The 14,083-nt window shown below is 36.4% G+C and overlaps 1 protein-coding gene and 2 long non-coding RNA genes across 3 annotated transcripts; all 3 read right to left on the bottom strand.

Moving 5' to 3' along the window:
• Window positions 1-245: 245 nt before the first annotated feature.
• On the bottom strand, window positions 246-1,806 carry LOC139708303 (uncharacterized). The gene is made up of 3 exons (XR_011709336.1): window positions 1,758-1,806; window positions 1,178-1,234; window positions 246-297 (listed from the first exon to the last, which is right to left on the bottom strand). It is a non-coding gene; the product is annotated as an uncharacterized lncRNA (long non-coding RNA).
• Window positions 1,807-2,523: 717 nt separating this feature from the next.
• Window positions 2,524-4,072, bottom strand: LOC139708302 (uncharacterized). The gene is made up of 3 exons (XR_011709335.1): window positions 4,029-4,072; window positions 3,453-3,509; window positions 2,524-2,572 (listed from the first exon to the last, which is right to left on the bottom strand). It is a non-coding gene; the product is annotated as an uncharacterized lncRNA (long non-coding RNA).
• Window positions 4,073-5,861: 1,789 nt separating this feature from the next.
• On the bottom strand, window positions 5,862-14,083 carry LOC139708333 (uncharacterized). The gene is made up of 7 exons (XM_071620294.1): window positions 13,992-14,083; window positions 11,207-11,262; window positions 10,549-10,578; window positions 9,734-10,150; window positions 7,169-7,219; window positions 6,820-6,870; window positions 5,862-5,941 (listed from the first exon to the last, which is right to left on the bottom strand). Exons 1-7 carry the CDS (start codon window positions 14,081-14,083, stop codon window positions 5,862-5,864), a joined length of 777 nt encoding a protein of 258 aa, XP_071476395.1.

Genomic DNA, 14,083 nt, shown 5'->3' with positions numbered 1-14,083 from the left:
GCAGGAGTAGTTGCAGCAGTTGTGGGTGCTGGCGAACCAGTGCCTGTATATAGCAATTATTTTATAGAAAGATGCGTCATTAATGTTAATCTGAATATCAATTATGTCAATGTGAAAGTAACACTTGTACGAAGTTTGTTTATTTTCTCTTGTTATGCAAAATAAGCATTTTTTTTCTATACCAATGTTCTAATCAATATTTGGTACGTCGTCACATTAAGAAGTGCAATATTTTCGTACCTGTGGGGCTGGGAGCAGGAGTAGTTGCAGCAGTTGTGGGTGCTGGCGAACCAGTGCCTGTATATAACAATTATTTTATAGAAAGATGCGTCATTAATGTTAATCTGAATATCAGTTATTTCATTGTGAATGTAACATTAAAGAACTTTGTTAATTTTCTCTTGTCATGCAATTTAACCTTTATCTCTATTTCAATGTCCTAATCAATATTTGGTATACGTCGTCACATTAAGAAGTGCAATATCCACGTACCTGTGGTGCTTGGAACTGGAGAAGTCGCAGCAGTTGTGGGTGCTGGCGAACCAGTGCCTGTATATAGCAATCATTTTATAGAAAGATCCGTCATTAATGTTAATCTAAATATCAATTATGTCTTTGTGAAAGTAACACTTGTACGAAGTTTGTTTATTTTCCCTTGTCATGCAAATTAATCTTTATCTCTATTTCAATGTCCTAATCAGGACTTGGTATGCCGTCATATTTAGAACAATCATTAATTTGTATGGAAAGTGCATTATAAAATCCGATGAGATTGCAAGGTGGTTCATTAAAGGAGAAAAAACATACAATATTAGTCATTTTGTAAGCAAAAGATGTTTGTTGTGTAGACTGAAAAAAAAATAGTACCGTCCTTTTTGAAGGTACAAATGTCAGATAACATTCCCGTTTTGAAGATCACATTTCTTCGCCTGTCTGCATACCCGCACACTGTGCTTTACAAGAGGTTTTTCGATACCACGTCATGTTGAGCGTTCAGGCATACCTTTGTTCGTGTACATTCTTTCCCTATACTCAAAAGTTAAACATCAGCTTTGTCCCTGTACATGTACGCAATGATTAAGCAAATTTTCATTATTTCACTTTTCCTGAAAGAGAGATTTCCCCAATTTCTACATTCTAATCATGAATAATTTTTTGGACTGCAATATTTACGAACCTGTAGTGCTCGGAGCTTGACTAGTTGCAAGAGTCGTTGGTGCTGGCGAAGCTGTGCCTGTATACAACAATCATTTTATAGAAAGATGCGTCATCAATGTTAATCTAAATATCAATTATGTCATTGTGAAAGTAACACTTGTCCGAATGTCGTTTATTCCTCTAAAGTTTGTAATGCAAAATGGGACCTGGAGTTGCAGCAGTTGTTGGCGCTGGCGAAGCTGTGCCTGTTTAAAAAAAAAAATAGAATAGATAAGCTGTGCCTGTGCACATAATAGTAATTACGGCGTAAAAAAAAAACAACCCAAAAATAATAAATCATTCATAACAAAATATGCTGTTGGCAGCAATTTCTTTAAAATAGTCCACGCATATCCAGTGCAGTCCTTTAATTCACCAGGTCGTTGTAAAAAATATTGAAAAGATATTCCCCTATTGATGGTTCAGAAGTCACATGGATTAGCTTCTTTTTTTGTTGTTGAAATGATTAGCAGGTACATCCTACTTGAAACATTTGGTATTTTAGTAAGTTGTGGAAACATGTCAAATCAAAAATGTCAAAAAGTTCACTATCAACGTACCTGTTGGAGTAGTCCCAGCAGTTGTGGGTGCTGGCGAACCAGTGCCTGTATACAACAATCATTTTACGGAAAAATGCGTCATTAATATTAATTTGAATATCAATTATTTTATTGTGAATGTAACATTTTAACAAAGTTTGTTTGCCGGTTATTTTCTCTTGTCATGCAAATTAATCTTCATCTCTATTTCAATGTCCTAATCAATATTTGGTATACGTCGTCACATTTAGAAGTGCAATATCCACGTACCTGTGGTGCTTGGAACTGGAGAAGTCGCAGCAGTTGTGGGTGCTGGCGAACCAGTGCCTGTATACAACAATCATTTTATAGAAAGATGCGTCATTAATGTTAATCTGAATATCAATTATGTCATTGTGAAAGTAACACTTGTACGAAGTTTGTTTATTTTCTCTTGTCATGCAAAATAAGCATTTTCTTTTCTATTCCAATGTTCTAATCAATATTTGGTACGTCGTCACATTAAGAAGTGCAATATTTTCGTACCTGTGGGGCTGGGAGCAGGAGTAGTTGCAGCAGTTGTGGGTGCTGGCGAACCAGTGCCTGTATATAGCAATTATTTTATAGAAAGATGCGTCATTAATGTTAATCTGAATATCAATTATGTCAATGTGAAAGTAACACTTGTACGAAGTTTGTTTATTTTCTCTTGTCATGCAAAATAAGCATTTTTTTTCTATTCCAATGTTCTAATCAATATTTGGTACGTCGTCACATTAAGAAGTGCAATATTTTCGTACCTGTGGGGCTGGGAGCAGGAGTAGTTGCAGCAGTTGTGGGTGCTGGCGAACCAGTGCCTGTATATAACCATTATTTTATAGAAAGATGCGTCATTAATGTTAATCTGAACATCAATTATTTCATTGTGAATGTAACATTAAAGAACTTTGTTAATTTTCTATTGTCATGCAAATTAACCTTTATCTCTATTTCAATGTCCTAATCAATATTTGGTATACGTCGTCACATTAAGAAGTGCAATATCCACGTACCTGTGGTGCTTGGAACTGGAGAAGTCGCAGCAGTTGTGGGTGCTGGCGAACCAGTGCCTGTATATAGCAATCATTTTATAGAAAGATCCGTCATTAATGTTAATCTAAATATCAATTATGTCTTTGTGAAAGTAACACTTGTACGAAGTTTGTTTATTTTCCCTTGTCATGCAAATTAATCTTTATCTCTATTTCAATGTCCTAATCAGGACTTGGTATGCCGTCATATTTAGAACAATCATTAATTTGTATGGAAAGTGCATTATAAAATCCGATGAGATTGCAAGGTGGTTCATTAAAGGAGAAAAAACATACAATATTAGTCATTTTGTAAGCAAAAGATGTTTGTTGTGTAGACTGAAAAAAAAATAGTACCGTCCTTTTTGAAGGTACAAATGTCAGATAACATTCCCCTTCTGAAGATCACATTTCTTCGCCTGTCTGCATACCCGCACACTGTGCTTTACAAGAGGTTTTTCGATACCACGTCATGTTGAGCGTTCAGGCATACCTTTGTTCGTGTACATTCTTTCCCTATACTCAAAAGTTAAACATCAGCTTTGTCCCTGTACATGTACGCAATGATTAAGCAAATTTTCATTATTTCACTTTTCCTGAAAGAGAGATTTCCCCAATTTCTACATTCTAATCATGAATAATTTTTTGGACTGCAATATTTACGAACCTGTAGTGCTCGGAGCTTGACTAGTTGCAAGAGTCGTTGGTGCTGGCGAAGCTGTGCCTGTATACAACAATCATTTTATAGAAAGATGCGTCATCAATGTTAATCTAAATATCAATTATGTCATTGTGAAAGTAACACTTGTCCGAATGTCGTTTATTCCTCTAAAGTTTGTAATGCAAAATGGGACCTGGAGTTGCAGCAGTTGTTGGCGCTGGCGAAGCTGTGCCTGTTTAAAAAAAATAGAATAGATAAGCTGTGCCTGTGCACATAATAGTAATTACGGCGTAAAAAAAAACAACCCAAAAATAATAAATCATTCATAACAAAATATGCTGTTGGCAGCAATTTCTTTAAAATAGTCCACGCATATCCAGTGCAGTCCTTTAATTCTCCAGGTCGTTGTAAAAAATATTGAAAAGATATTCCCCTATTGATGGTTCAGAAGTCACATGGATTAGCTTCTTTTTTTGTTGTTGAAATGATTAGCAGGTACATCCTACTTGAAACATTTGGTATTTTAGTAAGTTGTGGAAACATGTCAAATCAAAAATGTCAAAAAGTTCACTATCAACGTACCTGTTGGAGTAGTCCCAGCAGTTGTGGGTGCTGGCGAACCAGTGCCTGTATACAACAATCATTTTACGGAAAAATGCGTCATTAATATTAATTTGAATATCAATTATTTTATTGTGAATGTAACATTTTAACAAAGTTTGTTTGCCGGTTATTTTCTCTTGTCATGCAAATTAATCTTCATCTCTATTTCAATGTCCTAATCAATATTTGGTATACGTCGTCACATTTAGAAGTGCAATATCCACGTACCTGTGGTGCTTGGAACTGGAGAAGTCCCAGCAGTTGTGGGTGCTGGCGAACCAGTGCCTGTATACAACAATCATTTTATGGAAAGATGCGTCATTAATGTTAATCTGAATATCAATTATGTCATTGTGAAAGTAACACTTGTACGAAGTTTGTTTATTTTCTCTTGTCATGCAAAATAAGCATTTTCTTTTCTATTCCAATGTTCTAATCATTATTTGGTACGTCGTCACATTAAGAAGTGCAATATTTTCGTACCTGTGGGGCTGGGAGCAGGAGTAGTTGCAGCAGTTGTGGGTGCTGGCGAACCAGTGCCTGTATATAGCAATTATTTTATAGAAAGATGCGTCATTAATGTTAATCTGAATATCAATTATGTCAATGTGAAAGTAACACTTGTACGAAGTTTGTTTATTTTCTCTTGTCATGCAAAATAAGCATTTTTTTTCTATTCCAATGTTCTAATCAATATTTGGTACGTCGTCACATTAAGAAGTGCAATATTTTCGTACCTGTGGGGCTGGGAGCAGGAGTAGTTGCAGCAGTTGTGGGTGCTGGCGAACCAGTGCCTGTATATAACAATTATTTTATAGAAAGATGCGTCATTAACTCGTTGAGGACGGTTTGATTTTGCTACAACACGCATTTCCCATAGACATCTGCCCGAGTATACTCGGGACTCGTCCTAAACGGGTTAATGTTAATCTGAATATCAATTATTTCATTGTGAATGTAACATTAAAGAACTTTGTTAATTTTCTCTTGTCATGCAAATTAATCTTTATCTCTATATCAATGTCTAAATCAAGATTTGGTACGTCGTCACATTAAGAAGTGCAATATTTTCGTACCTGTGGGGCTGGGAGCAGGAGTAGTTGCAGCAGTTGTGGGTGCTGGCGAACCAGTGCCTGTATATAGCAATTATTTTATAGAAAGATGCGTCATTAATGTTAATCTGAATATCAATTATTTCATTGTGAATGTAACATTAACGAAGTTTGTTAATTTTCTCTTGTCATGCAAATTAATCTTTATCTCTATTTCAATTTCTAAATCAAGATTTGGTATGTCGTCATATTCAGAAGTGCGATATTTTCGTAATTCTGGTGCTGGGAGCAGGAGTAGTTGCAGCAGTTGTGGGTGCTGGCGAACCAGTGCCTGTATATAGCAATCATTTTATAGAGAGATGCGTCATTAATGTTAGTCTAAATAACAATTATGTCTTTGTGAAAGTAACACTTATACGAAGTTTGTTCATTTTCTCTTGTCATCCAAAGTAAGCATTTTTTTCCTATTCCAATGCTCTAATCAATATTTGGTATGTCGTCACATTTAGAAGTGCAACATTTTCGTACCTGTGGGGCTGGGAGCAGGAGTAGTCCCAGCAGTTGTTGGTGCTGGTGAACCAGTGCCTGTATATAGCAATCATTTTATAGAAAGATGTGTCATTAATGTTAATCTAAATAACAAATATGTCAATGTGAAAGTAACACTTGTACGAAGTTTGCTTATTTTCTCTTGTCATGCAAAATAAGCATTTTTTTTTCTATTCCAATGTTCTAATCAATATTTGGTACGTCGTCACATTTAGAAGTGCAATATTTTCGTACCTGTGGGGCTGGGAGCAGGAGTAGTTGCAGCAGTTGTGGGTGCTGGCGAACCAGTGCCTGTATATAATTACTACGTAGTTCATGATCTTGTCATCAAACATGATTACGTAGTTCATGATCTTGTCATCAACGATGATTACGTAGTTGATGATCTTGTCATCAAACATGATTACGTAGTTGATGATACTAGGCCTCTCAGTGCGTACGGCAAGAGCAATATTTTTGTTTTTGATTACTGAATTAGATACATATCTAGTTGCTTCTTTTGCAGTGTTTAAGAGGTATAGTCGTTAATGGTTCTGTCTACTCGATTGTAAATTCGACTATTTACGCCTGTGCATAATTATGTTAAAGGGATAGTACAGTATTGGTGGAGAGGAGAATTGGGCTTTTAACTTTTTGCGAGATACCAAGAAAACACGAATGAAATAGAACAGATCATGCCATTTTAAGAGGAATTCAAAGTTTATTTGATGAAAATCGGGTTTGCAAATGACTGAAACATCCAAAAACAAAGTAAAACAAAGCGATCGTAATAAAGTGTGGGTTCCATACTTATTATAATCGCTCTGTTTTGGATATCTCAGCCATTTCACAACCAATTTTCATCAAATAAAAGTTGTTACATCCTCTTTCATGTTTCATAGGAGGTTTCTCATTATCTCACCAAAATAATTATTTTAGAAACCTGAAATTATTGATTCATAGAGCTAAATGTTCAACCTCAGTTAAATTTAGTGAATTTCTACATGGGTTAACAAGAGAGGATAATAGTTTCGTTTTAAGATGACTTCTTTAAAAAAAATAGCAATACCGATTGGGCGTTGAATGAGACTTTAATACAGTCATCCATGTATAACAGGTGACATGACTTTCTTGAATATTTTATACATTTACGTTTACATTTAAGGTCAATTTCTACATATTTGTTATACCTATCGTGCTTGGAACTGGCGTAGTCGCGGCTGTTGTCGGTGGTTGGGGAGCTGTAATGATGTAAACATGAGATATGATAATTCAACGTCTAAACAATAAGGATCATTTTTTTTCTCTATCTCTTGGAAGTATTGTACAATATTGAATGTCTCTTACTACTCCTTTCCTTGTAGATTTTATCGTATGCTTGATTTAGATGGTTCAATTCTTTATTAAATTATTTACTCCAATATGAACGTAATATTTCATTCGATTTATTTTTCTTTTGTTTTATCTTTAACATAAGTTTCAAATTCAACCAAATATTATGGTACGTTTTCACGTGTAGAAATGCCAATATATACGTACCAGTGGTGCTGGGCGCAGAAGTAGTTGCAGCAGTTGTTGGTGCCGGAGACCCTGTGTGTTTATGTCACAAGAAACATACGATACTCGTCAGCAAATATGGTTGGGTATTGAATTGAGATGGGCAGTAATTAGTATTTCCCATTAAGAAAAATATATAGATTGTTTGTCATGAGCAGATGTCGTCAGCTATTCCCATCATTTTGGTTGTGTAGTCAGTGATAGTAAAAATTCGTAAATATTCATGTCTGACCTATTTGTAAGCCAAAAAGATGCTTAATATTTTGTTTCAACAAGTAATGCACCTGTCTTTGCCCGCGTTAGAAACTGCTTATCTTTAAAATCATGAGAAATGTGATGTTTCATGGGAAACTCATGAATGTGTATGAGTCTCTCCCTTGCACAGTGAACTTTGCGCATTGTGTTATTACATTACTTCAGAATCTTTTGGTTGTTCGCTGCAACCCAATTAGCGCGTCTACCCGTATCAATGCATATCGGAGCAACAAACAAACAATTAAAAAAAATGTTCATAATTCTTTTCTTTATTTTTACATGGGGCCTACTTTACTCTGGTTAGGCATCGTCATATTTGATCATTTTAATCATTATCTTGATGCCTCTTAACCCTATAAAGCCCAAGCTATTTTGACCCCTTCCAGGCCCAAGGGGGGTGGGGGGGGGGGGGGGCAACGTCATATTTGGCACATTAATAGAGCAACTCATACTCTACATGACCCAACATTTGAAATTTCTCAAGGTCACCTATTGAGGGCGCTATTTACCAAAATATAAAGAAATACATAGGAAATATGTTGAAATCATATTTTTCTTTATATTTCTTTATCCCCAGTATATATGCTTTTATTTTGTATCAATCAATTTGATATTTGCGAGAAAGGAAGAGCAAGTAAACCTACGCTATTTGTCATGGTTGAAATTTCTCAAGGTCAGCATATGGGGGCGCTATTCATTACAATATATAGAAATATATTAAACCTCTGATGTATTGCTTGGGATAGGTACAAGGTTATATATTGGTATCACATTTGATATTTCCATAATACAGTACTCTCGGCATAATCGGGTAGGCTCTGGCAGAGCGTGCCCGATTATTAAACAGAAGAACACGTTTCATTCACAATTGACACACACAATGTGTATGTACATGCATTGTACACTGCGCCAAACACCTACACTGTATGCTTAACACGCGTGCTTGCACGGCACATTATACATACCTTACACTTGCTCAGTCACGAGCAATAATTTACACTCTTTTTATGGACAAACATGTCTTCAGAAAACTTAGTCGTTTGTCTATAGACTCCTCGCTAACACGCAGGCGTTTTCCGAAATGAACTCGTCTCTTTGCCTGCACTAGTCAGGTAGGACGTCGGGTTACTTTTCAAGAAGTGACTGGGGAAAAGCAAAATTATAGAGCTGGTGAATGACCTGATTTTCGTCGCAAAACTTCTTGTATTATGAATGTTGTTGCAGAGCAAGGGAGGAGCGCAAGTGTGTTCAACTATTGTCTGTCTATGCAGTTGTGAGTGCCAGCTACATGTGTAATTTTCGTTAACGTGTGGCAAGTCGGTACTGATACATGTGTTTTCATGTTTAATCACTCAGCCCCAAATGACCAGTCTTCTTTGCAAATTAAGCAGAGAATGCGATTAGCTGTGGAAAATTTGACATTTATGATTTTTTTAAGTGTCATATCTGCGATAAGATGTGGGTAGAAATTACATATGAAGAAAATTATTTACCCATTTATGCGGAGAGGCAACCCGATTATCAGGTGATTTTAATGTGCATTGGAACTGATTTTGACATTACTACCCAATTAAACGGAGTACCCGTTTAAGCGATACCCGATTACACGGAGAGTACTGTATTGGAATTTGAGTTTGCAGATTGATAATACGATCAACAAATGATATTACAGGCAAAGCTTGTGTGAAAATAAGACAAAATAAACGGGTAGTCTTTGGAAAATGCTGTTTTTTATTATTTCTATTACGTCATATAAAAAGAAAGGAAATGATAAGAAAACCATTCCAGGGTAATTCACAACCATAATTACTTTACATTTTGGTTCTTCAGCAAATTACAGTCAAGAAAACCCACATTTCATCCATTATTATATTGTTGATTGAAATTGGAACAGAAAAACATGCTAAATCTGATGAACATGGCTGTCAGTTTACGGTTGCCATGGCAACCAGCAATATCAAACATTGCTAAATTATATACCAAAATGTTTGCAATAAGATTTTAGGAAAAGTCACCAAATTTGGTTGAAATCGGTTAAAGGGTGTAGGAGTGGCAAACGAAAATACGGTAGGGGGCACAATGTGCCCCCCCCCTCCCCTTGGGCTTTATAGGGTTAAAGTTAAATGGAAGCTATTTCCCTTGCACTTTCTACTTTACGAACCAAATTTAGTAGGAATGCGTCTTGACAGTGATGTTGAGGAAGTATGTTAATTACATTGAGAAGAATGCATTAGACGGAAAAGGCAACAAAATCAAGAGCAAAGGGCAAAACTTGGTCATATCTGCACTCACCTACTCGGAGACAACCTCTCACGTAAATGTTAGCTCTGGTGGCATTCAGAACATCAAAGTTAATCACCACCGATACGATTTGCAATGTATTGTAAGGTTCATCGATCACAAATGAGCTGGGGGAGCTTGCTGGAACGATGATAGAATCGGGAGTTTTGCTACCATCCATAACTGTGATATCGGTAAGCTCAATTTGTCGAAGACGGGCCGGCTGTTTGTTGGTGAACACCGTAACAGAGTAGATTTCGGCTGCGATCGGACGGGAGGTGTCCACCGAGGTGAAAGACATCCGGATCCTGTTCTGAGATCCTGGTAAGACGGGGACAGTCTCAGCCTGCGTTGGTAAGCCGCCATTTGGCGTCAGCGTAACGATGGGCTCAAAGGCTTCACCCTCAGCAAGGGGCTTGTCACATTCATCTTTACCATGGCAACAGCAAGAAGAGAGAATGAGACAGAGGGAGAAAGTGATAAATGTGATCAGGAATAACGACAAAGAGGGAGAATGAAAAAGAAAATAAAACAAGACGAGATAACAAACAACGGAATCATAAAGTTAATAAAAAAATGTTCGAGTTCGTAAAATAAATCTAAAGTTAACACATTGTTGTTCTTTTTTAACCAATGGTTCTTGAAAATGCCCCTCGAAAGTAGCTGTCTGTAAACCACTAATTCAAAATGATTGCCTCCTGAAAATTGTGATCAATCTGCTTCGTGCACACACTTTGGTATTTCTATTGGCTGAACACTCAAATGTATATCATTGTGCATTGTAAAGTAAACATTACGTCTATATTATGCGAGCAAGCAATACTTACAATATACCGGAGTCGTTGTTGGAACGGTCACTGGATAGAAACAGAGACAAACAAGTAAAGGACAGTATGTTATGAATAATTGTTTCGCCACGCTTTTATCTTCGAAAATTAAAAATGAAGAGAAACCTGCAAGTACTGAATAGATAACAAGCTTAAACTGTGTGTGTGCCCATTACTAGAATCGTTACATGCAAAAGGGACGAAGGGTCATCAAAAAATGTAACTTCACTAAAACTGTGCGTGTACTCACTTCTGGATTCGCTATTACATGCAAAAAGGACGATGGGTCATCAGAAAATATATAATAACTTCATTAAAACTGTGCGTGTGCTCACTTCTGGATTCGCTACATGCAAAAGGGACGAAGGGTCATTAGAAAAAAGTAACTTCATTAAAACTGTGCGTGTACTTACTTCTGGATTCGCTATTACATGCAAAAAGGACGGTGGGTCATCAGAAAATGAAGTTACTTCATTAAAAACTGTGCTTGTGCTCACTTCTGGACTCACTACATGCAAAAGGGACGAAAGGTCATCGGGAAATAAAGTAACTACATCTTTAGTCATCGGAGATTGCTGCGATAAATAACTTTTAATTTGACTACAGTCCTTCTGAATGTCTAAGAAGCAAGAACTAAGAAATTTTAATATTTACGTACCTATGGTGCTTGGAACTGAGTTGTCGCTACAGTTGTTGGTGCTGGCGAAGCTGTGCCTGCGTACATACCAACAATCACGGAGTAAAGAATGAAATCGCTGATAGCAAAATATCTAGTTTGTCAGCAATTGCTCTTGTCCTGCACAATAATATATTTTTTATTTCTACATTGTAATTAGCCTTTGGTGAGATTTCAAATGCAACATTTACGCACCTGTGGTGCTACGAGCTGGAGAAGTTGCAGGAGTTGTCGGTGCTGGCGAAGCTGTGCCTGTGTACATAACAATTACGGCATAAAGAGAAACATCGTTGATAACAAAATATCTAATTTGTCATTATACAAATGATGCACAGGACAGAGTGGATCGGCGAGAATTGGACGCGCGAGTTCAACTTTGGATCTGTTTAAACCCACGAGCACAGTAGGTGGGTTTTAGACTGTACCAAAGTTTAACGAGAGCATTGGATTCTCACTGATCCACGAAATAGGCCTGTGCATCATTTGCGTTATAAAAATTATGGCCCCGTAAATTCATGAAATACAACCATTTCCCCCATAATGCGTCCGGAACACCAACAACACTGTACAAGACCTGAGCCATGCGTTCGTATTTTACTGGACGCATGGGTCAATATGGATCAGTAAAAATCAATGCATGACAATTGACCGATCAGATTGCAGATATTCTAAAGCCCATTTTATAATGATTGCTGTAGAAATGTAAGTGGGTCAGTCCACGGGGTTGGGTCATCTTATGTGACATACACTGTTGTACTAGATCTCTATAACCAGGCCTCAGTAAAACCAAGCAAGTGTCTGCCAGTTATGACTTCAGAAAAAAAAAACAGTATCCTAAGCATCATGAGTATTATGATTAGGATAGGATAATATATATATCGATGTGAAATCTATGTAACGGAATTAAGCAAATTATCTTTACTATTTTTTCTTAGCGCAGCAAATACACGAACGATTTCTGATTTAAACATGCATCACAATATGTAGCAAAGGGGTAAATTCATAATTTACCCAGCAAAAACTTAACCACACTTGAAATGATCTTCATTATGAAATGAAACTACTTAATTCCTCTGTCACAAAAACTTTATGCAAATTGTTAATCCAACCCGATGGACTGACCGAAATGCATTTTACTGCAATCCTTCTCCAGGTATAAGAAATATGAAACAAGACTTTCCTATTAATGATACAGGAATCGCATTGATTTGTTCTTTAACCTAGTGTAAGTACTGCCAATAAATGGTTTAAGATCACTACAAAAGTGGTTAACATTTCAATGACTAGTAGGCGTAGCTTGTTTTCAATGTTATGTATTTACTTCAATAGCTGTGGTGTAATCCTTTATTTTTAGAAAAAAAAAATCTTTATACTTGAATAATTCTTAATGTCTTGATGTCATGATAATACAATATTTTTATAATCCTTTATATTCAGAAAAAAGCCCATAAACGAAACTGTCAATGTCAGTGCTGACTTAAATGACAATTATAATAAATTGCACGGCGAGATTTACCTTTGCAAATAATCTCAAAAACAATGATCTCATTTCTCAAAATGTAATGCAATTATTGTAACATAAAAAAAAAGGAATCTGAAGATTTTCGTAAAGCAAGAAGAAAAAAAAATAGATGAATATACACGTGATATGTCGCAAAATGAACAATCCTAAAAGTTTATGATGGGAATAAAATCTCTTTGTGAAAAAAAAAGTTTCTGCGCTCAAAAAGTCCAATATTTACGTACCTGTGGTTTTTTTGAAAGGGAGTGGTTGCTGCAGTTGTTGATGGTGGCTTACCTTTTTTTTTTTTTAATATTGAACGACATTATTTCAATACGTGGCAAGAGCTATAACTAGACATAAAACAGCAAAATTAGATGATCGTCTTTAGTATTTGAGACTATTTTGTAAAATAGACGATCTTTTTGTCATTATATTAGAAGATGTGTGTATATGGTTGTGTATGTGTGTCTTCTTTAGAAATTACCCGGGCTATATTTGATATCTACAAAATTTAGAATGCATAAGCCACAGGTTTTCTTGTCAAATATATTGATGACGTTTGCTGTTGAAGACCCAGAGGCAATAATATCAACTTTTTTAAACATCAAACATTGAAATGTGAACGAATTTAATCGGGACAGCCACTGCAATTCGAACTTTCCATACAATACGTGGCCTCTCGTCGCTATCAAATTTTCCCTTCTCTGTCACGTTTTCCCCGTTTCTTCTTCTAAAAAGTGAATATAAGTTCTATTCACGTACTGTCTAGTGTACTACAAACTGTGGAACTGTCGATAGCGTGGATTAGAGCTGGGAAATAGTAAATACCATATTAATCTCATCCGAGTGGTCGTGTATCAGTACAATCCTTCCAAATGACTTAGAAACAAGAAGAAAGATCAATATATAGTACCTATCATGATCTTTGGCACTGTAGGCGTTGCTGCAGTTGTTGGTGCTGGCGAAGCTGTTCGTGTGTGCGCAACATTGATGGCGTAAAAAAAAAAATCATTGATAGCAAAATATCTAAATTTAGTTTGTCAACATTTGCTCAAGAATAGTAAATGCATCATGGCTGCGGCGGTCCCTCTCCAAGTATGTGAAATATTAAAACAAGGCTTTGCTCTTTTATTAATGTTACAGGAATCCCGTGGATTTGTTCTTTTGCAATGACTAGCAGGCGTTGCCTACTGGCAACATTAGGTATTTTCCTTTGTTGTGGTCCCCCTTTATCTCTCTTTTTAAAGTCCAATTTCAACGTACCTGTGGTGATAGGAGCTGGAGTACTTGCAGCAGTTGTTGGTGTTGGTGAAGCGGTACCTGTTGGCAACAATCGATAGAGAAAGATGGACCAT

This window comes from Diadema antillarum, unplaced genomic scaffold (assembly GCF_040938485.1).
Source record: "Diadema antillarum isolate AM-2024a unplaced genomic scaffold, OU_Dant_1.0 seq00001325_RagTag, whole genome shotgun sequence".
Classification (NCBI taxonomy): domain Eukaryota; kingdom Metazoa; phylum Echinodermata; class Echinoidea; order Diadematoida; family Diadematidae; genus Diadema; species Diadema antillarum.
This window is presented reverse-complemented; position numbering and strand designations above follow the sequence as displayed.

Bases quoted from the DNA above. Each gene is read 5' to 3' on its own strand.
- LOC139708333 (XM_071620294.1), bottom strand. From the start codon at position 14,083: ATGGTCCATCTTTCTCTATCGATTGTTGCCAACAGGTACCGCTTCACC. The intron at 11,263-13,991 runs GTACGTTGAAAT...GTATGTACGCAG, and splicing joins TCCAGCTCCTATCACCACAG to GCACAGCTTCGCCAGCACCA. The intron at 7,220-9,733 runs GTGAGTGCAGAT...ATAAACACACAG, and splicing joins GAGAGGTTGTCTCCGAGTAG to GGTCTCCGGCACCAACAACT.